Source organism: Bombyx mandarina, chromosome 09 (genome assembly GCF_030267445.1).
Source record: "Bombyx mandarina strain Sakado chromosome 09, ASM3026744v2".
In the NCBI taxonomy this organism is placed as follows: Eukaryota; Metazoa; Arthropoda; class Insecta; order Lepidoptera; family Bombycidae; genus Bombyx; species Bombyx mandarina.
Genome location: NC_143216.1, coordinates 183,029 through 207,599, shown reverse-complemented (window position 1 = coordinate 207,599; position 24,571 = coordinate 183,029). Strand labels below are relative to the sequence as shown.

The 24,571-nt window shown below is 41.7% G+C and overlaps 1 protein-coding gene across 1 annotated transcript; it reads right to left on the bottom strand.

Moving 5' to 3' along the window:
* Nucleotides 1-7,062: 7,062 nt before the first annotated feature.
* LOC114253407 (carbonic anhydrase 3) lies at nucleotides 7,063-24,522 on the bottom strand. The gene is made up of 9 exons (XM_028188276.2): nucleotides 24,453-24,522; nucleotides 20,157-20,266; nucleotides 18,590-18,664; nucleotides 17,560-17,611; nucleotides 16,748-16,774; nucleotides 14,282-14,449; nucleotides 11,009-11,256; nucleotides 8,360-8,569; nucleotides 7,063-7,170 (listed from the first exon to the last, which is right to left on the bottom strand). Exons 1-9 carry the CDS (start codon nucleotides 24,520-24,522, stop codon nucleotides 7,063-7,065), a joined length of 1,068 nt encoding a protein of 355 aa, XP_028044077.2.
* Nucleotides 24,523-24,571: the final 49 nt, after the last annotated feature.

Sequence of the window (24,571 nt, the reverse complement as noted above, 5' to 3'; positions counted from 1 at the left end):
AATTTAGGTAATTAGTCGTGAGGCACCAAATCCAAATAGAAAAATTATTAAATAAATATAAATAATAGATAAAATTTCTAGGTTTTTTAGGTAGGGGTTTGTTGCCGAGCATTTTACTAATTATGTATTTTCATGTATTGATTTTGGAGGCCCTAATAATTTTGTTAACAGCAAGTTTTACACTGTATACTTGATCATAGCTCCGATACTCTGCCAAATAACGTCAATTGGCAGCTGGACAGTGGATGGCCCCCAAAAGGGTTCCAAGCGCCGCGGCGCCGCGTTAAAAGCATTTTAACTCTTAACTCTCTCTTAAAAACATATCTTTTAACTAAATATAATAATAATTAGTCTCCAATTCCAAACGTGCCATTCATTTAACTTTTGTAATAACACGGCTAGTTACAGATGGCCAGTCTCTCTACCTGTGCTCTACTGTAACTGTGTAGAGTGTAGTCGCAAGTGGCTGTACGTACACTTGCAGTTCGTCACAACTATTCATTATAATATTATTTTTGACTTCAAAAACAACTTTACAGAATTATGTTGCTTAACTATTAGCTACCTCAACCCGGGATTTTACGCATAAGACAGAAAACGAAGTATTCATAGCTTTTGAAATATTTTTTAAGTCGATTTTTAATCCGTGCTCACTTTCAGAACCTGGTCCCTCGTTTGTTGGGGGTGGCCGGCGCGTTAAGCCGGCTTCTGCCCAACGTCGGGGGGCCTGACCAGGTGACGCGCCGTCTCTATACGGGGGTGGTGCGATCAATGGCCCTATACGGGGCACCTGTGTGGGGCCAGTCCCTGGCCGCGGGGGTGGCGAAGCTGCTGCAACGGCCGCAACGCACCATCGCGGTCAGGGTCATCCGTGGTTATCGCACCATCTCCTTTGAGGCGGCGTGTGTACTGGCTGGGACGCCGCCTTGGATTCTGGAAGCGGAGGCGCTCGCTGCTGACTATCAGTGGCGGGCTGACCTTCGTGCCCGGGGCGTGGCGCGTCCCAGCCACAGTGTGGTCAGAGCGCGGAGGGCCCAATCTCGGCGGTCCGTGCTGGAGTCATAGTCCAGACGGCTGGCTGATCCTTTGGCCGGTCGTAGGACCGTCGAGGCGATTCGCCCGGTCCTTGTGGATTGGGTGAATCGTGACAGAGGACGCCTCACTTTCCGGCTCACGCAGGTGCTCACTGGGCATGGTTGCTTCGGTGAGTTCCTGCACCGGATCGGAGCCGAGCCGACGGCAGAGTGCCACCATTGTGGTTGCGACTTGGACACGGCGGAGCACACGCTCGTTGCCTGCCCCGCATGGGAGGGGTGGCGCCGTGTCCTCGTCGCAAAAACAGGAAACGAATTGTCGTTGCCGAGTGTTGTGGCATCGATGCTCGGCGACGACGAGTCGTGGAAGGCGATGCTCGACTTCTGCGAGTGCACCATCTCGCAGAAGGAGGCGGCGGGGCGCGTGAGAGACGCACAATCCCGCCGCCGTCGAGCGGGGGCCAGGGAGGCGGATCTCGCCCAAGCCCTGGCCCTCTAAGTGTTTCGGGTCCCCCTCACATGTCGGTCTGGGGACCGGCGAAGGGGGCCTAAGAAGACGACGTGCAAGCTGCTCTGCACGCGTTTTACGCAAGAGCATCCGGGTGATGGAAGGCCGGCTATCCTCGACTCACGCTGATTCTGGTCCAGCGGGGTATTCCGTAGGATAGCTCACTCTAACCGGCGCCATCTAGGCGGGCTTTGGATAGCCTGCCGACCGAGAGGGCTGGTGGTCGTGGCGCCGACGACCGCCGGTCCGGCGTCCCGAGGGGGAGGGTGATGGGAGAGATGTGCTCCGCACTAAACGCTTCACTTTCCCCCCTCTGCCTCTTCATGAGTTCTGTCTCATGCGAGGTTTGGACGTTGGTTGTTGAGCGACAGGAGGTTTTAGTCAGTTCGACTCTGACATGCCCCGCCCTCCATCCCCAGTGGAGGGCGGAAGTCCGGCGATTTCCTCCTGACAAAAAAAAAAAAAAAGTCGATTTTTAAAATACAATAACATGATATTTGGTGATCGAATACTAAATAACTTCGTCGCTGCGTAATACAAACGTATGTAGTAATAGAACCAACCGGTCTTTTTTATTTATGCTTTTATTATTTTTGTTGACAGACGAGCGTATGGCCCGTCTGATGGTAAGCAGTTGCCGTCGCTCATAAACATCAGCGATGCCAGGGGCACATTCAAGCCGATGTCTACTGCTAGTCTTGGTGCAATAGTACCTTAAAAATGATAACAGGCCAGTAGTCCTCGGGACGATTAGATTGCATTAATTTAATATAAGAAAGGAATCGATAGAATACCTACTGACGACTTATCATTGAACGTGTCATTTCCCCGTCGCCCGTCGGTCGCACGGTGACCCATTAGCCTAGTTCACAGCAACATACACGGTTAAAGCCTATCCCTAAACCGGTTGTATTGTTTTAATTATTAAAATATTTTTTTAATATTTTTAATGATTAATTTTTTACGCAAGTGCCGCCACCCGCCTTGAGATATGAGTTCTAAGGTCTTAGTAGTTACAACGGTTTGCCCACCCTTCAAACCGAAACGCATTACTGCTTCATGGCAGAAATAGGCTGGGTGGTGGTACCTACCCGTTTGGACTCAAAAGACATCCTACCACCAGTAATTACGCAAATTATAATTTTGAGGGTTTGATTTTTATTACCTACTCGATGTTATTCCTTCACCGTGGAAGTCAATCGTGAACATTAAAATTTGTTAAGTACGTATTTCATTAGAAAAATTGGTACCTGCCTGCAGGATTCAAACACCGTTGCATCGCTAGATACGAATGTACCGGAAGTCTTATCCTTTCGGCCACGACGACTTCAGAATGTACTAAATGTAAATATTGGTCATCATACAGTATGTACTTTTACTTTAGTTGTTGGGAACAGGTGCTCACGGCCCACCTTTTTTTTTTTTTTTCCGGGCCGAAGGCCGAACCTCCTACGAGGTCCCCGCGCCTAGGGGGCGCGCGGGGTATGTGAGACTCAACGATCTGCAGGTGTTGAGAGCAGACCGCGGGCCCAAGGAATTTAGGGCCCACCCACTAAACGACTCCCCTGCACTCTTACACCCGGCGTCCGATCTCCGTCCGGGGTCAAAACCCGGTCAGAGTAGGGGGGTTCCCGCGGTCAACACTACAACCAGACACGCAGCGCCACCCCGAGGACGCCCGACCGACGGGTCGTCGAGGCGATAGTCGACGACCAACGACGTCAGTCTCCGCGGTACGGCGGCCCTTCAGGCCGCCCGGGCGATGCCGCTGGTGTTCCGGGATACCCCGCTGGGCCAGAACCAGCCTGCCGGGTCGGAACGCGATACACCGCCGACCGGGTTGCTCTTCCACAGTATGTTCGGCGACGACAGCGACGACGAAAATGCGGACCGCATCGCAGTCCGCAGCCGCCGACGCGTCCCCCGTCCTCCTGGTGCCAGCGCGCTAGAGTGACGGTAGCGTGCGGCGCAGTCTCAGTCCCCTTAGGTCGCCCCGTGACCATCACCGGGAGGAGACTGCCTCCTCATAGGGGCCGGAGCTGGACAAACGCCCTCCTCCGACCCCCGGCTCGACGGCGGCGGCACGGTGCCGAGAGGGAGGAAGAGTTCTCCCTCTCCCGTTCCGCCGCCTCCTTCTGCGAGATGGTGGACTCGCAGAAGTCGAGCATCGCCGGCCAGGACTCATCGCTGCCGAGCATCGCAGCCACGACGGTCGGAAGCGACAAGTCCAGTCCTATTTTTGCAACGAGGACAGCACAGCGGGGCAGCACGCGAGCGTGTGCTCCGCCGTGTCCTCGTTGCAGCCACTGCAATAGTGGCACTTCGGCGTCGGCTCCCTCCGGGCGACGAGGTGCAGGTAGCGACCGAAACAGCCGTGTCCCGTGAGCACCTGCGTCGCTCGGAAGGTGAGACGTCCTCGGTCGCGATTCACCCAGTCCGAGAGGACCGAGCGGATCGCCTCGACGGTCCGTCGCCCGTAGGGCTCACGGCCCACCTGACCTTAGATGATTCACGATAGCCAATAATAAAAATCAACAAAATGTATAAATTTCGGTAGTCGTTGGTAATAGTGTACGCTTGCTATCGGCATTGACAAATGTCCCTTGTATAAAATGTCATACAGCTGTAGTGCTCGTGGAATCCAGCAACTACATACTTCAATAGGAATAATCAGAACAGAGCTACCTATACGTATGAGAAAATAAATCTGCCATTAGTAAACTCATCTACGATTAATCAAGGTCATCCAGATTTACTTTTTATCATCGTGGACAGATGAGCTTAGAACTATCTTAATAGTAAGCGGTTGTCGTCACTCATGTTCATCGACAGTACCGTATAGTCGAGTCCTTGCCTGCGGCCAGTTTTTTTCAAACCTCGCCTGAAGGTAAGCATGTGATAGCGCTCAGGAAACACCGCGCAGAAGAGCTTACTACAAAGTCGTATAGCATGCAGCAAAAATGTTGACTGAAAACTCATAAATACGCCGGTATCAGATATTATAGATGATTTATGCTCGAATGGCAAGTTAGGAGATGATCTTGATAAAGGTATTGTTACGCCGGTAAGAGTAACGCCATCTATCGCCAAATAGTCGAACACATATCGAAGTATGTAATAGCATCTAGAACGCTCGAGAAGTACAACGCCATCTATTGTCAGATGGCGGAAACACAACACTCGAAATGTGTGGAATATTCTCGATACTTCTAGGGATATGGTATCGGCTATAAAAGCGTTGCAGAGATGACACGCAGTTAATTATTAATCGGAACTACTCGAATGAAACAGCGAACGGATCACCTAAAGTGAAGCGGAAAAAGCGAATTGAGAATTTTAAAGTGTTTGTGAAGTGTTTTAAGTGCTCTAAGTGTTGAATACAGTTTTAAATTATTCAAGTGTTGGATACAATTTTAAGTTATACTTCGGTGGAATTTTATTTATCCCGAACCCGAGCGCGTAACAGTTCATCTCAAACATCGCTTCAGTACACTCCCTACGAAATACACATTGCCGTGCAAAACGTAGGTATGATATCAGGTTTCTCGACAATGTAGATGCAATTCTTATAGAATCAATTTGAAGACTTCATGGAGATACATAGTACTATCTAAGCCATTTCCAGTATATCAGCAAATAAACAGCGTATTTAGTTTATAGTAAATCTGCATCATCGTTAAGTTATACCCCTGCTTCCTACGACCTTAACTGTGTAGATATTTCTTCATTTTTTATTTCGGTGGGTAAAGTCAAGCAATATTTAAAAAATCTTGATATTTCCAAGGGTGCTGGTCCGGATGGTATTCCGCCTGTTTTTTTGCGACAATGTTACGCTCAGCTGTTTTACCCTTTGCATCTTCTTTTTAATCACTCATTATCAACTGGTGTTATGCCCCGTATTTGGAAGCGGTCGTTCGTGGTGCCAGTCTTTAAGAGCGGTGATAAACATAACATAGCTAACTACAGACCAATTTCTAAAATTTGTGCCATCCCTAAGATGTTTGAACGTATAGTTTATGATTTTTTATTTCCATTGATTAGGCCTCATATTATAGAGCAACAACATGGTTTTATAAGCCATAAATCTACTGAGACAAATCTCTGTGAGTTTTTGGATTATGTATTGAGCTCCATGGAGGATGGTCATCAGGTTGATGTGGTGTACACGGATTATTCCAAAGCGTTCGATCGAATAAATTTTGACATTTTGATTGAGAAATTGCATGGACTTGGGGTCCACGGTGATTTGCTGCGATGGCTTGAGTCTTATGTTAGAGATCGCAGTCAGGCTGTGACTTTCAATGGTTTTTGTTCATCATTTGCACCTGTTCCCTCGGGAGTTCTTCAGGGCTCTCATCTCGGTCCTATGTTATTTAATATATATGTCAATGACGTTTCGAATGTTTTCAGGAAATCCAAATTCATTATGTACGCTGATGACAAAAAAGTATATAAAGTTAAAGTCCTTAAACGACTGTTTGGAATTACAGGATGATTTGAACAACTTATTTGTTTACTGTCAAAATAACTTACTCACAGTGAATACTAATAAGTGTACTATTATAACATTCTCACGTGGAAGATCGAATATCTTGTATGACTATTCTATTAATGGTCAAACTTTGGTACGCACCACAGTTGTTCGTGATTTGGGTATTTATTTGGATTCCAGTTTGATTTTTGATTTTCATGTTAATGAAATAGTAAATAAGGCTTTTCGAATGTTAGGCTTCATACTTAGAGTTGGTAAAGACTTTAAAAGACCATCTACTTTGATTCTGTTGTACAACAGTTTTGTACGGTCTATATTGGAATATGGCTCCGTCACATGGAACCCCCAATATAATATTTATATTCAGCGACTAGAAAGAGTCCAAAAAAAGTTTTTTAAGCATCTTTTATACCATTGTCGTCGCTTTAACTCTCCAGAACCGACAGAATTTGTCTCTCTAGTCGATCGCAGGCTACTGAGGGATCAAATGTTTTTATATAAAATAATAAATAACGAGATTGATTCTAGCTATCTTCTTTCCAAAATTTCATTTAAATGTAGTCGTATTTCCGCGCGTTCTAAACAGACCTTCCACATGTCCACGGCTCGAACGAAATATGCTTCTAACTCTTTTGTCCGTAGATCTTGTAGGTTGTATGATGCTAAGTTCTCTAATGCTGATATCTTTTGCTTGTCACTTGTAGCATATAGAAAAGCTGTTTTGGAGTGTTTATAGGGTGATTTGGCCCGATAAGTGTTGTAGTTTTATAGTGTGAGTTAATGCATAAAATGATATGTGCGTATTGTGTTGCTTTTGTTTTTTTGTAATTTAAATTTCTAAATTTCTCTTCTTGTTCACTGTCTACTTATATGTGATTTTGATTGTGGAAACATATTTGGTTATTGTTTTAGCTAATTTTTTTTAAAATATTGTATGTTTTGTATTGTACTGTTTGTTTCCCAAATAAATAAATAAATAAATAAATAAATGAAAGAAAGACAATGTTATTGTTCATGTACAAATACTTTTAATTGAAGAAGTACACTTTTCTGTCATTTAAAGGCTGCGGTTGGCGGGAATACGATTTTCTCTTTTCATCAGAAATCAGGATTTGACGTATGGACTCAACTGCTTCCTGTTAAGAAATAAAAATAAATTTCCAAATAATTAGCCGCCTATAATTAACATGCGGATTGTAGTAAAAAAGCAAGAATAATAAGTTAGCATTTTAATTAGTTGGGTTACCAATGTCAAAACTGTTGATGTGTTAAAGTCCTTCAAGTCAGTGTCTACGGGCTTCGCTAACCTCGCTAGTACTGAACATCTACTGAACATTATCAGTGGGCTAAGCTGCACGAAAACTAAATCCGTATTTCTTTAAGCCTTTTTCCTTTTTTTTTTTTTTTTTTTATTGCCCTTGTAGGCAGACGAGCATACGGCCCACCTGATGGTGAGTGTTTACCGTCGCCCATGGACTTCAGCAATGCCAGGGGCAGAGCCAAGCCGCTGCCTACCGCTTAATACTCTCCACAAGCCTCGTTTGAAGAAGGACATGTCATAGCGCTCGGGAAACACCGTGGAGGGGAGCTCATTCCATAGCCGTTTAGGTTAAATAATTTTTGTCTGGATTTAAATTGCACCACAAGTCAATGAAATTAATCACAAAAGTTCCAGGTTTAATATTTATTTACATACAACAAGTTGAACACGCACAACAGGTAGCACAGCACAGACGAAGAATAATTAGTTCATAGAATTAAATAGTAAGATAGAAAGGTAAGGTGGAAACTGAATTTAAATAAACATACAGGAAACAAAGAATTACGAAATAAGTAAGCTATCGATAGGCGACATGCGATCTGCGTGAAGTCGAGAGAATCGCTGTCGGTTGGGACGATGCGCCGGAGCGGGGTTGTCTCCCCGCACACTCCACTGCAAATACCGTTAGAATGTGCGTTTTCGTTACACATTCTATTGCCGTTATTTTATCGTGTGGTGTCGGTGTAATTATAATAAATATGTAAATATACTAATATTATGGTTGTAGTATAAATGTGTGCGTGTTATTATTAAATGTATTTATTATATGTATATATTATATAAATGACAATATACATAGTAAGTGTGCTAGTGTGTGTCTGTGTGTGTTTGTGTGTGTAGGTGGATAGGTAGATGCCACAGCCGGATGGTACGTGGCAAAAAAGACCTCTGGAAACGCACTGTGGATGACCGCAGTGGCTCCAGGTGGTTCCTGTTTTGCACAAAGCCGAGTGAGGGAATATAAATAGCGTAAATAAATATTGGATTCTCGTTTAAGTTCTTACTCTTTGAACGGGTAAAGCCTTCGCTCTGACGAACCACAGCACCGCTTCCGTACACGGAGGCGCGGTCAGAGAGCCGTGGTAACACGAATATTCCTTGAAGGGCGGATTGAAGTAGCTCAAAGGCTTCGTCGGCAACCCTTTGCGTTTCAAAGTCACCCGCGACGCTGCCTCGATTAACATCTTGAGTCCCTTCTGTGTTTTGTTGGCAAACTAAAAAATCAATTATAATATATAAATTTTTTTTATTGCTTAGTTGGTTGGACGAGCTCACAGCCCACCTGGTGTTAAGCGGTTACCAGAGCCCAGACATATTATTATCTACAACATAAATGCCGCCTCCTACCTTGAAATATGAGATCTCAGGTCTCAGTATAGTTACATCGGCTGCCCCACCCTTCAAACCGAAACGCATTACTGTTTCACGGCAGAAATAGGCATGGTGGTGTTACCTACCCGTGCGGACTCACAAGAGGTCCTACCACCAGTAAAAATAAAAATAATTTGCGCCAATATTGTAATCTTGTGTAGAGTCGATAGGTCTAATGGTATGGTCGCAGCGCTTGGGCACAACCACACCCTACGTCTTATCCAGCCCACGAAGATTTCAACTATATTACTAAAGCCTTGATAAATTTTATAATAATATTGTAAGATACTCGGAAAATAATTTCTTAAAGTGAAAAAAAAACTTAAAGATTAAATAGAAACAGGTGTCAAATTTGATCCGGTCTCATTACCTACAAACCAAAAAAGTATTAAAATAATAACTTAGGTAAAATGTACAATAGTAAAGATTGATAAAAAACATTAAAAATTTTCGTATAATAAATGATGAAATTCCCAGAGCTACTTGATTTATGAAATGTCTGGAATGTGATATACTGCTTATAGTATACGTGCATTGAAAGAAACTTAGGCTATAACTCTCAACGGGTCCCGATAATTGAATCTATAAAATAAGGTTACAAAGCTTCTACGGTTATCAAGTAAAGGATTATCCAGCTGAAAACTTGAAGCCAGCGCCGGATCCATTCCAACTGCCACATGTGGCATTAGAACAATTATAGCAGCTTAAGTAGTCGTCGTGGCCTAAAGGATAAGATGTCCGGGGCATTCGTATGTAGCGATGCAACGGTGTTCGAATCCCGCAGGCGGGTACCAATTTTTCTAATGAAATACGTACTTAACAAATGTTCACGATTGACTTCCACGGTGAAGGAATAACGTCGTGTAATAAAAATCAAACCTGCAAAATTATAATTTGGGTAATTACTGGTGGTGAACGTCTTGTGAATCTGCACGGGTCCGCCATCCTGCCTATTTCTGCCGTGAAGCAGTAATGCGTTTCGGTTTGAATGGTAGGGCAGCCGTTGTAACTATACTGAGACCTTAGAACTTATATCTCAAGGTGGGTGGCTCATTTACGTTGTAGACGTCTATGGGCTCCAGTAACCACTTAATACCAGGTGGGCTGTGAGCTCGTTCACCCATCTAAGCAATAAATTAAAAAAGTAACGAACGATATGAGTATTATCCGTAAAACAAATCTAACGGACTCAACGCTTGATAATTTTACTAAGAGCCCTTCAAGGTCAGCTCTAGAAGTCATTACCATTATTAATTTTGAAGTCGTGATGCCCTGGAGGGTTGTTGTCGGAGACAGTAAATAATTTGTAATTAAATTTTTATTGAGCTATTGAGCTCACGATCACGGATTACTTCTATGATGAAGAAAAAGCATTTTCCAATAAATAATCAAACCCGCAAAAAGTATAATTTGCGTCATTACTTTTTTGTTTGCTTAGATGGTTGGACGAGCTGACAGCACGCCTAATGTTAAGTGGTTACCGAAGCCCATAGACATCTACAACGTAAATGCAGCCACCCACCTTGACATATGAGTTCTAAGGTCTCAGTTTTTACAGTATAACGGCTGCCCTCCATTCAAACCGAAACGCATTATTGCTTCACGGCAGAAATAGGCAGGATGGTGGACCCGTGCAGATTCGCAAGAAGTCCACCACCAGTAATTACGCAAATTATATTTTTGCGGGTTTCATTTATATTGCACCTTGTTATTCTTTAACCGTGAAAGTCAATCGTGAACATTTGTTAAGTACGTATTTTACTAGAAAAATTGGTACCCGCCTGCGGGGTTCGAACACCGGTGCGTCGCTACATACGAATGCACAAGACGTCTTATCCTTTAGGCCACGACGACTTCATATTATTATTACTACACAATTGAGGCATAAACGTCTCTGTTGTGTTTTGTTATTGCTACCCGATACGCGCCAGGTGTCAGGGTGGATTTATGTTGGGGTGTCATGCTATTGACTCTGGCAACCACTGCGTTCCAGGAGAGATGTGAACTCGTTCACCCGTCGAACCATTATAATAATAACTGTCTTCCATTTTATAGATTCTCCCACACCCGGTGTATTATTGATTCAAAAACAACAGTCGAGCACTCGCGGTTTTCGTTACCACACGTCCAGATAATATTTTTGCCACGTACCATTCGACTACTCTACGACTCTAATACACACATGCTTAGATTAAAGTAAGTCCTATACAAGACATTATCGCAACACGCAAAAAGTACCATGGCAAAACATTACACAATAAATTAAAACATGAGTTGCTTACCTTATATAAATTGGCTATTCCGAGCATCGCCAATGGGTCCCGCCGAGACGCGGCAACGGCTTCATCAAGCGTGTTGTACTCCGCCGATATATGGAGAGCTTGGCTCTCCAACGGGTATTGCAGGTTCCCTATTGTGTGTTCAGAGGGCCAGTGAAGGGACAGCGAATAGAACACGTAGCGATGGCTGTGAGCTGCGCCTCCGTGTAATAACGGACGATGTTTCGGATCCCAGAATCCCGTGAGGGTCACTGAGATTTAAATGGAAATCCACGTTCGATCATCGGATTGAAACACAACACGTAGTGTATATCAAAACCTTATTGGTTTTATTTACGTTCCGAGGGTTTGCCTCGAATCGGAATATCTCAATAACATGCTAATTGTAGGTAGACATGAAATATCAGATTCGTTGTTTCCGCAGCGAATTGAATCAAGAATCAGACAAAAATCCTATCTTGGAATATCGATATACTATGACTGCAGACTGAATCAGTGCGACCAACACGAGCACAACCAGTTTCGCCTGGCCTCCGATCAGCTCGATTAATTTTACAGTTATCGTTAACTGTTCTATCAAATAAGAACTGATTTTGCGAAACCTCTTAAAAAAATATCATTTTAAATAGTGGTAGTGCAAAACGTTTAGAAGAAACTTCGACTTATTGAAGATATGTATATAGCCCTTTCTTTATTACCAAAACAAAACATATCGCCAATTACATTTTAAGCACGGCGCGGCGCGGCGCGGCGACATGAACAACGCTAGTCGCCTTTACATTTTATACCGCTCGCCGATAGCACCCCCAGACGGGGACCGACCTCCAAAACAAATCTGTGCTCCTATTTTGGATTTTGATAAAACTTGTATTATCACAAATAGGCCTATTGTTATTTTGTACATTTATTTTAAAGTTATGGCAATTTAATGCTTTTCCAATAATATTACACGTGTACGTAATGACACATCGGTGTCGAATTGATAGTCTCCTTTTTTTCGGTTGAATAGCAGTTTAAATCGTGTCTACCTGCAGTACAAACAAAAGTTAGCGTACTATCTTATGGTAAGGTAGGAACACAAGATCTTATTGCAGCTCATTTTATATGATCATATTCCTATAATAATTCAAAATTTAAGTGTAGGCACTGGGTTAACCCGCCCTTTGAGAGGACCGACTTATGGGCTTTTTCTAAGTGCTTTCTATTTCCTTTATGTGCGTCTTAAGCGTTCAAGTGTTCGATCCTCGTCCAAGAGTCGTAGCCCATAGAGGTAAGTGCGGTCACGTTGCTAGAGTTGGCGAGCGATTGAAGAGCTATCCCTCTGGGAGCCGTGCTTTTTGGTTGCTCGCCAAAGCTGCAGAAGGAAACTTTTGCAGGTCTAGTCTCCCACCACTGCGCAAGTCCGATGACAGTCTGGCCCACAGCGCGAAAGAGAAGGCTGATCTTCTGGTCAAACTCTTCGCCTCGAACTCGACTGTGGACGACGGGGGTGCCACACCACCGAACATCCCCCGGTGTGATAGCTCCCTGCCGGATATCTGCTTCACACAGTGTGCAGTCAGGCGGGAGCTCCGACTCCTGGACGTCCATAAGTCGAGTGGGCCAGACGGCATCCTCGCAGTGGTTTTGAAAACGTGCGCCCCTGAGCTGACACCTGCGCTAACGCGTTTGTATCGCCTCTCTTATTGCGCTAACAGGGTTCCGTCTTCATGGAAGACTGCCCACGTCCACCCTATCCCCAAGAAGGGTGACCGGTCGGACCCATCGAGCTACAGGCCTATCGCGATAACTTCCTTGCTTTCCAAGGTGATGGAGCGAATAATAAATGCACAACTCCTGAAGTATCTTGAAGATCACCAGCTGATCAGTGACCGACAGTACGGTTTCCGTCACGGTCGCTCAGCTGGCGATCTTCTTGTATACCTTACTCACAGGTGGGCTGAAGCCTTGGAGAGCAAGGGCGAGGCTCTTGCTGTGAGCCTTGATATCGCGAAGGCCTTCGCTAGGGTCTGGCATAGGGCACTTCTATCGAAGCTACCATCTTACGGAATCCCCGAGGGTCTCTGCAAGTAGATCGCTAGCTTTTTGGATGGGCGGAGCATCAGGGTCGTTGTAGACGGTGACTGTTCTGACACCATGACCATTAACGCTGGCGTTCCACAAGGTTCGGTGCTCTCCCCCACGCTTTTCATTCTGTATATCAATGACATGCTGTCTATTGATGGCATGCATTGCTATGCAGATGACAGCACGGGGGATGCGCGATATATCATCCATCAGAGTCTCTCTCGGAGCGTGGTGCAAGAAAGACGATCAAAACTTGTGTCTGAAGTGGAGAACTCTCTGGGGCGAGTCTCCGAATGGGGTGAATTGAACTTGGTTCAATTCAACCCGATAAAGACACAAGTTTGCGCGTTCACAGCGAAGAAGGACCCCTTTGTCATGGCGCCGCAATTCCAAGGAGTATCCCTGCAACCTTCCGAGAGTATCGGGATACTTGGGGTCGACATTTTGGGGGGATGTCCAGTTTCGGAGTCATTTGGAAGGCAAAGCCAAGTTGGCGTCCAAAATGCTGGGAGTCCTCAACAGAGCGAAGCGGTACTTCACGCCTGGACAAAGACTTTTGCTTTATAAAGCACAAGTCCGGCCTCGCATGGAGTACTGCTCCCATCTCTGGGCCGGGGCTCCCAAATACCAGCTTCTTCCATTTGATTCCATACAGAGGAAGGCCGTTGGGATTGTCGATAATCCCATTCTCTCGGATCGTTTGGAGCCTCTGGGTCTGCGGAGGGACTTCGGTTCCCTCTGTATTTTATACCGTATGTTCCATGGGGAGTGCTCTGAGGAATTGTTCGAGATGATACCAGCATCTCGTTTTTACCATCGCACCTCCCGCCACCGGAGTAGAGTTCATCCATACTACCTGGAGCCGCTGCGGTCATCCACAGTGCGTTTCCAGAGATCTTTTTTGCCACGTACCATCCGGCTATGGAATGAGCTCCCCTCCACGGTGTTTCCCGAGCGCTATGACATGTCCTTCTTCAAACGAGGCTTGTGGAGAGTATTAAGCGGTAGGCAGCGGCTTGGCTCTGCCCCTGGCATTGCTGAAGTCCATGGGTGACGGTAACCACTCACCATCAGGTGGGCCGTATGCCCGTCTGCCTACAAAGGCAATAAAAAAAAAAAAAACACTGCTACTAGGTGCGCAGCTCAACCCGACGACCTGGGCGACCTGGGCGGGAACTTAACTGGAAGAAAAATATTTGCGAAACTAGCCTCTCCTCTCGTCTTTAATTAATGTCATATTTTCTGGTGGCACATTATAGTTGCAAAAGAGCAGCGGTCGGCCTCTCCGCGCTTTTATTAGTCCTTTAACTGGTATGTCGACTGGAGACTGGGATCTACCACTGCATTGAGGGTACTTCTTCCACCAATTGTTTTGTTCTAAAAATAAAATTCGTCATTTGTTAAGAGCTTGTAATCAATTCATCAAATCAAATCAATATGGACATTAGAAAATAAAACGTGTCACTATTAAAACGGTGATGGTGGTTGTTCTAAAGAAAACTATACTACTAGTCGCTGGATCAAAGTACTACGTGGAACCCTAGCCTTTACGCAGAGTACATTTTCATAAATAATATTCCACGAGTGATAGTAATAGGTCTTTATCTCCGTTTTATCCCCGAAGTTGCCGTTTTATAATACTGCCCATTTAAAACGTAGTTTATGTATGGCTGATGATCAATTCGGAATTCAAATTATTTTTAGTTAAAAAATATAGAAATTTTAGTTTAAAATTCAATCATTGACTTGTATTTTCTTTTCACTACATTTATAATCTAATCAGCATTGTGGTCACGATGAAAGCTTCCGACGTGGAAATTTTTATTAAAAAAATATGAAACCCGTGGTCGCCCAAAAAATATCTAAAGTCGATACTAAATCTACCGCCGAGTTAGCAGCAGCTTTCAAGGTTAGTATCAAAACATTGTTGGTTCATTTGTGTCAAATTGGCATATTAAAAAAAATATTGATAAGTGTGTGCCGCATGAAGTGGACGATCGCCAGCGCGACGGACGTGTTATTCGGTAGGGTGTGCCTTGTGTCGCTTAACAGATGCAGACACAAATGAATTTTGAACTATGCTATCACTTGCGATGAAAAATTGATTCTTTTTGATAATTGCAAATCATCATATTGGTTAGATCCGAGTTGAGCGCCTAAGCTCCGCACCCTAAACGAAAACACACCCCCAAAAAAGTCATGGTTACTATTTGGTGCTTTAGTGGCGGTATTACTGATCACAGCTTCTTACCAAATGGCACTAGATTTACTGCGGATGTGTATGGTGAGAACACAATGATAGAGCAGCGTTGGTAAGCCGCTCGTCACCGCTTCTCCTACGTGACAACACTCAATACATGGTCTTTAAGCAACGCGAGCCACGGTTGGATGTTTTTCGTCATCCACTTCTACTTTTCTTTTTCCACTTCTACTTAAAGTTTTTATTTTTTATTTTTATTGCCTTTGTAGGCAGACGGGCATACGGCCCACCTGATGGTGAGTGGTTACCGTCGCCCATGGACTTCAGCAATGCAAGGGGCAGAGCCAAGCCGCTGCCTACCGCATTTGGGCCATTTCTTACCAGGGAAAAAAATCAATACACAAGAGGCAATACAAAATTCCTTTGAAGAGTTTTTGGATCCCGTATACCTGACTTCTTCATTAAAGGCATTGAAAAATTACCACTGCGCTGACAGATGACTCGACACTATGGATGCATATATTGATTGATACAAATAATAAAATTTAATAAAAAAAACAACTAACTTATTGTAAACTGAACAGCAATTTCGTAGATGAACACCTAATACTATTTTATCATACACTAGCTGACCCGGCAGACTTCGTAGTGCCTCAATCGATAAATAAAAGACCTAAACTTTTATATAAAATAAACTTAAAACAAATAAAGGGAATCCGTCCGACGGGGGACACATCAAAGGAAAAACAAAATTGTTATTTTTATTTAATTCCTAGCATTTTCATATTTATCTACCTTTTAAACCTTCTCTGAACTTCCACAAATAATTCAAGACCAAAATTAGCCAAAGCGGCCCAGAAGTTCTCGAGTTTTAGCGTGACTAACGGACAGCAATTAATTTCTTAAGATAGAAGATAACTAATTCTCGCTCACTTTCATCATTATTTCTGATTTACGATTAAGTTTCAAGGTTAAAAGTAACTTGTTCCTCAAAATGTATCACTATGTCAAAAACAAAAGACATTAACAAGTTTATAACAGCGATTCAACAAATTATGAAATTCATATAAAAGCTTTCTAAGTCAAGTTAAATAACTTTAGTCATTTATTGTGCGTTAAGTAACACTAGATGTAATGTAACAGTAACGTAATAAATTTCCTTTTACCATCTTATCAAACAAGATGTATCTAAACTTGCCTCGCCTGGTTTTAAGTGGATACGAGAGCAAATAGACAACACAACTGCAATGTGACCCGCCTTGAGACATGAGAATAAAGACTCGTTTCTGAAGTACCCTCACGGAATCTTCGTTGAAACTGCAACGCGCAACTTCGCGGCATACATGTGCAGGGTGGTTGAAGAAGCAACGTATGCACTTCACGGAGCTTAATGCTGTCGCGTACTACGACTGCGACCTGAATAAATATTAAATATTCTTTTCTCCAAGCACATACCCATCCACGTATGTACATACCTGCATATTCCCAATCATACGTAACATCTGTGAACAAGAAAAGTGTTTGATATAAGAGTCTAATTCTAGTCCATTATTATGTCAAAAGTTACGTGCTCTTGTTGTGACTTTAGTCAGTTTTGTTTATGAATGAATCAATTAATAAAAAATAATACTATTTTATTTGACGGTGGTTTCTATCAAGTAATATAAATATAATAATATAAATGTTGAAGCGTTTCCGGCTAAAACAGATAGAACAATTTTATTGTAGATATTGAAATACCAGCCCCAACCTTCGAGCTTTACGGACCGCTTGCTCCTGCGCAGAAATTAGCTTTGTTTTCATTTTAATATCAAATGTAGAATGAACTGGATAATGTTTAGGGCCTTTGTTTTTTAACGGAAAATACTCAAACGTGATTTTCTGAATATTTTTTTAAACGATCAAGATGAAGGGCATTCGACGCTATTAGTTATCTTATTGACGTAACGTAAACCGTTCTCACGAGTACTCATCGCTTTACTATTGCCCTAAATGTATTTAAGTTTCTAAGCTAGTTAGATAAAAAAAGCCTAAAGTGACGATTGCGTTCAAGTTCCAGCTCGTCTGCAAACATAAGCTACAAAGAGAAAAATATATGTTATAAAAATACTCAAACAAACAAACCAGTTGCCTGCAGCTTCTGGTTATGATACAAAATAATTTGTATTGTATCTACAAAGGAATTTTAATCTTTATTTGTTCATAAAAAACGAGTTCTGTGAATAGCCGCAGGTTATTATTTTGATGCCAAATTTAACTAGGCAATGTAACTATAACGATTCCTTACCCGCGTTAAACATCGCTCGCTGAGTTATAGCGTCAGGTTTCGACAAATAATTCTGCGAAGAAACAATTACCATCACAACGGAGCTGCACCACCATCCTGCCTATCTCTGTGGTGAAGTAGTCAACGCTGAACTCGGGTCTCAACGATCGATTCGATGATCCCTCATCCACTTTTCACAATCACACCTCCCGCCACCGGAGCAGAGCTCATCCATATTATCTGGAACCGCTGCGTTCATATCGACCGTACGTTTTCAAAGATCTTTTCTGCCACGTACCATCCGGCTTTGGAATGAGCTCCCCTCCACGGTGTTTCCCGAACGCTATGACATGTCCTTCTTCAAACGAGGCTTACGGAGAGTAACTAAATAGTAGGCAACGGCTTGGCCTTGCTCCTGGCATTGCTGACTTCCATGGGCGACGGTAACCGCTTACCATCAGGTGGCCCATATGTTCATCTGCCTACAAAGGCAATAAGAAAAATTACTCTGATGATTGCTTAACGTCGAGTGAGCTGTGCGATATTCCGCCCATCTAGTGCAATCGGGATTCAAGTGTAAATTTTTGCAATTTGTCAAGTGGAAGCCAATCAGCAAGGTAACAACATTGTTCGTGATTATTTGTTGAATTTGTAGCGTGAAAAAGTTCTCCTCGTGTTAGTGTCTATCAATAGATGACCCAGTTCTGGAAATAAATCTAAAGATTTTTTCCGAGAACTAAATTACTTTCTTAAGACATTGGTTATACATTGGCATGAATAAAGTAGGTAGTTTTTATTTTTTATTGCCCTTGTATTCAGACGAGCAAGCGACCCACCTGATGGTGAGTGGTAATCGTTGCTCATGGTCTTCAGCAATGCCAGGGGCAGAGCCAAGCCGCTGCCTACCGTAAGGTTAAGTTATCAGGAGAGATCCTAAATATACAAAGTTGAACACGTCATGCAAAAAAAATTGCTTTTGATGTCGTGTCGGCCTGTAATAATTTATTTAAGTTTAAAATGAAATATTAGATTCAAAGCTCAAACAACTTACAGAGCTTAGTTGTCGAGTCACAGCGTGTCCTTCGGGAAATTTCGGCGGTAAATGAAACACCCATATTGCTTTGGGCTGCAAACAAATTTACATGAATATTGCAACAGTCTATTTAATGTAAATATTGTTGAACTGTAAATAACTTTTGTGGCCAACCACATTACTGTGGAGTGACGGATCATGCTACAACACGTGTAGCCTCTACTCACTCCTCCTCCTCCTCCAATCGCTCATTGCTGAGCATCGTGCTGCGACCGTCTGAGACCTTTTCTTCTGATTTTTAGTCACTCTCTTCGACGCAATAGCATTTAGACAGCAGATCGACTCTCTTCACGTATGCATGAATCCTTTGCTAGCTCACGCGTAAAGTTATAAGGTTATATATATATATATATAGCCTCAACTCGGAATTGAACATTTGAAATTGTTATTGATTGGAATCTATAAGGGATATAATAGGGGTTAAAGTATGAAATTGCCGTTTTATTGTAATAGGTACTTCGAACTGACATAGAGAGGAACTGCAATTAGAAACCATTCGTCGCCCTCTGTATTCGTCAGAACTTGCTCCAACGGACTACCATTTTTTTCCGTAATTTAGACAATTTTCTACGTGATAAAACGTTTTCTTCCCAGGAGGCAGTACAAAAGGCTTTCACACAGTTTGTAGAATCTAGATCACCAGAGTTCTGTCGCAGAGGCACAAATGACCCTCTTATTACATTGCAGCAATGTATAGATAATAATGGTAGATATTTTGATTAAATAAATATTTTTAATGGAAAAAAATTTTTATTTCAATTTTTCAGTACAAATCGGCAATTTCATACTTTAACCCCTAATATTACATACTCGTAAATTTTCAATTTATAACATGTGCAAATTATTTGGCAATATTTATTATTACGAATAGAACTTCAATAAAATATGATTATCCCCGTATACAAATCCTGAAATTAGGTAGAAAAAACAAGAAAAGAATATTTTTGACAGCCATACCATTTCAAAAGAATAAAACAAATTAGTGTAAGCAAATTATGCAAAAAATAGTTGCCTTAGATTCGTACCATTATTTACGCGAAACCATGTACTATATCGTACTAATATGTACTATATCTAAATTATAATAAGTATGTTCAGAGTTCAGGATGGTTGTGTGAAGATGTCAACCAACTAATTGTAAATCCGTCGCCATGTTTTTAATAGAAACAAAAAATGCTATTCGGACTATAATTGGAAGAAAGGCCAATCGCTTCTACCGTTCTCAAGTGATATTCTGCTTACAAATAAAACACCTATTAATCTTTATTTACATGTACAGATGACAATAACTTTGTCCTACGTTTTCGTATAACAACATTGAAAATTTCATAAAATTTTATCTCAATATTAACTACCGTCTAATAATTTAGGCCTACTGAACAGTACTATGATTTGTGATATTTGTTCAAATTCGAGTTTCAACTTTAGTATAATACGATGATCCCGGAGGATCCCAAAAGCTGTTATACAATCCTGCACATGATTCAAAACACCCTCAGAAATAACAAAGAAACACCACACTAACACTTCCGTATACAAATCGGTTTTTAGCCTCAATCTCCAGTTGCTTTTGAATATCGTCAGCATCGTCAAAGAGAGTGTTAGCTCTTGAAGTCGTTTGATCATGTGTGAGCTCTACAACCAATAAAAGCATGTTAAAGATCTTAAGCGTTTTAGATGCACTGGCTGAAGACACCCGTTGTCATCAGTCCTATGTTTGAGATGATCTCGCCACCTCCTTTTTACCAGCAACGCCCGCCATCTGAACAAAAACCACCTGTAACGTCTGGAACTACTGCATTCATCCATAGCACGTTTGCAAAGATAATTTTTGCTACGTACTTTGGAATGAACTTTTTTCCGCAATGTTTTCGGAGCGATATGATCTGAATCTTCTTCAAAAACCCTTCTAAAGCAATTTTTAATACTAGGCAGCAAGCCTAGCTTTGCCCCTGGCGTTGCTGATAACCGTGAGCAACGATGATCGCTCACCATCAGGTGGGCCGTATGCTCGTCTACCTACAAAGGCTGTAAATAAAAAATGTGACTGCCATAATTGTCACGTGGTTGTCCTATGTTCCTCAACAGATGATAACATAAACATGGTGATGTCTATGGGCTCCACTAGCTTTGTAATACCGAGCTGGCCGCGAACCGTCTACTTATCTAGAACAATAAAACAAAGTACAATGTGGTACGCTAGTACCATATTCTCTAGAATAGAACCTAGATGTTTGAATGAACTGACAGCCCACCTGATGTTTTATAGTTATTGCCCAGTTCAGAAGTGAACTTGAAGCCTGAAGTCCCACGCTTCAAGCCTGCGCCCCACTACCCAGACGGATTTACAATACGCCCTACCACCATAAGAGCTGAAAACGAAATCAAATTTCATTTTCAAATTTAACGCCACCATAATCCCTATTTCAGGTAAACGGAATAAAAATCCTCCTCGCTCTGAGCTGTAAAAGTTAGATTCGCATTCATAACTCGACACAGTAATGTCCTAATAAAATTGTTTTAAGATTCAAAATCAAAATTGTTTATTGCTTGATTTTAATTATTGTTCCGAAATTGCGTTTAAAAATTACAATGGTGGATTAATTCACGACTTCACTGGATAGCATTCGTGAGCATCAAATAGATCGTTCGTTCATATTTTTAGTCATTTAATAAGCAATCCGTGTAACTAACTACATATTATTTAAACAGATACATAGACGATTGTACAGGAAAAAAAAATTGGAACTTACTGAGTCTAGAAACTGCGCTATTTATAGCGGCGGTTTCCCCATTAGGGGACACGTAAGATATGGTTAGACTGCGAAGGTCCACAGGCTATATTGGATAAAGTTTTGTGACATCTAGTTAAATAAAACGAAATACTAAGCAATTATACGGATAAAAATATTTCGCGCAAAAGAAAACAAATTAAAGAAAACGAGCTTCCATAAAAAGTTATTTATCTTCACATTAATCAGTCATCTTTTTTATTATTTTTGTTTCCGAATTTAACTCTCTTGGACTTAATTTATGTCAACTTGATGAATAGAGATAGATCCATTACTCCGATCTACAGTTGAATATTATCAGGACACTTCTGTTTAACTTAACGCTATTTCCAATATCTGTCCAAGTCATACCGGCAGCCGGCCGATTCTAAATCCAAATTCAGCTTAATCTAGATTAATCATCTATATATTAATACGTGAGGCAAAAACTTTGTATCCCTTTTTACGAAAATTGCGTGGACGGAGGAGTATGAAATTTTCCACACTTAAAGAGAATATAGAGAAGAAGTGCACAATGCTAATATTTTTTTTAAATAATGCATAAAAGATACATTAAATCAATAAAGAAAACATTACACACACTACATACCATGTATTTGACGCACACACGCATGCATACTATTTATTGTCAAACTTTTGTTCTTGACGTCTGTTGTCAAATTGAGAATAGATTAAATATTGTTTGTCTTTGTTAATATTTTTTATAGTGTAGTCTTGGCGAAATTTGTGATTGTGAAATTTGTGTATAGAAGTATAAAATACAATCATAATAGTGTACAAACTTACAATTCCAATTAATTATAATCGAATTTCGACTACTGCGGGACCTCTAGTTTCCATTAATCGTCCACTTCATTAGACAGAACATACAAGATAAAATTGATATTCAAATTTATTACACATAATATATGGTAGTAGTTTCACAAAAGCGCGTTAGTAGTGGTAGCCCAACGACACAGTGCTCTAACCCTATTACAGTATTAGTAAACAAAAATATTCAGTAAACGAAATCTAAATACACAGTTAATCAAACGACACCTGAGTTCGAACGTGCAGGATATCGAATCCAATTTGTAACGCAAGGTTCCTCTTAATCCTGATCTGATCGCTTCATTTGGAAAATAACTGTTCGTTAACCGGCTGGACACAGCGAGTCATTTCATTCGGTAGCTTATTGAGGACTTACGCGAACGATTGAACATATTGATAAACGAAATATCCCGTTTAAGCTGATTTGTTCACCGAAGCTCTCCGTACCCCTAATATGTATTATTGATTGTAAATAGAGAGAGGTGACTTTTTACACTGGTCAAACAATTAGGGAAGGATTAGATGGAGAAAAGTCAGATCAGGATATTACTACTACTCGCGTAGGTACTAGTGTTGCGTGCTGTCACATCTAGACACAGACGGACTGCCTGATGTCACACCTGATATTTGCAGTTAAACATTATTTTAATAAACTACGTATTCTGTTATAAAAGTCTCGTGCGAGGTCAGAGGTTTACGGTTTTATTTTGTCTGCTGTCATGTCGTTCCCATGGAGCGAGAATTAACTAAGTCTAAGTGCTTCTTCACGAAGGAACGCGCGGGCGCGGCGGCGGGTGCGGGCGCGGTATACATAGGGAGTTCGTGTCCACATTGGCCGCCAGGCGTTTGCCCGAGTGTGACTGTTTTCAGAGATTAAAAACATGGATGACGTTCTTTTATTTATAACCGAAAATTCATACCTAGAGTGGGAGATGATAAAAAATAGAATTGGTGTGCATGAAATTAATAAAGAAAGAGAACGGTATGGTGAATTTCGCACTATATTCATATTTCTTCTGTATGCATGATATCGTTTCTAGCGACAAGTGCATATTGGTTGAACTTACCTGACGTCGCGAGTGAATCGCGCGCTCCGCCGCTAGTTTGACGTCAACACACAAATGCAACTCGCGCGTTTGATATTGTCGCGAGCGCCAATCGCTAGCTTGCCCGCTACTTAGACCGCGCGTGCATTTGTTTCGTACGTGAACACTTGTATAGTACGCCATATGTTTGATACTTCGTGACCGCGCCTGCCACCGCGCCCGGCACCGCGCCCGACACCGCGCCCGCCACCGCGCCCGTCACCGCGCCCGCCACCGCGCCCGCGAGTCAACGTGAACAAGCACTAAACGTACGTGTTCAGACAATCGCATTTGAAAGTTCGGGAAATTTAAATGCGATGGCCTTGCTTCAGATAAGTCAGACTATCAAAATTTTTATTTGACTTTGAATAAAAAGCAACGTATTTACGAGTTAGTTGTCAAACTGAGAAGGCGTATCATTACTTTTCGAAACAGAAACAAAGACACTCGCATACAATACAATAATACAATCAAATTAATTAAATCTGTGCGAGGGTCTTCGCGTTTTTATTTTGGTATAAATTATAATATGAATTGAGATGATTGAGATGATTGATTAATTAAAGCCGAGTTGGTTCATTTTCGCTATCTAATCTTAAACGTGTTTAGCCGATTCTTGTGATCTCCAAATTAATCAAATTGCGTTAGTGATTTATGAAATCAAGCACTACTAAATTCATGTTAGGGAAATATTAATTAAGTTATATCTAATTAATTTTCTTTCCATGATATTGTCTATAATCAGGCCTTAGTGTATTTTCACATTTTCTAATTAAAAAACTATGACAGTTACAGGAATATGAGTGAGACAGGAATAAGAAATTGAAATGCTGTTTCATTTTATGAAATAAAAAAAGAAATACCTATGTCTACTTAGTTAATTATCGCTCCATGGGGACGATATTTTCATTAAAGGTATAATTTCATTTGACATTTGTCATCGTAAACCCAATGAAAGGAAATTATTTTCATAAAATACTAAAAAAACGAGGAATTTAATCTTGTAAAATTAGCTTTTAACTGTGAAACTTGGTAAAACACAATTTCCGCATTTCTTGAATCTCTTATCCCGAGGAACATTAGCATCTTACATGGACCAAAAAAGCTTTGATGTTTTACGAAAAACAATTTAACCTGTAGAGCTGGACGTTGAAATGCAAGCCACGTACATCAGCCAGCACAAGCTCTCGATTCCGTCGCACATCTCTCTATTTCGGTCCTCACATAACACTCGACAAAAACATATTAAGAAA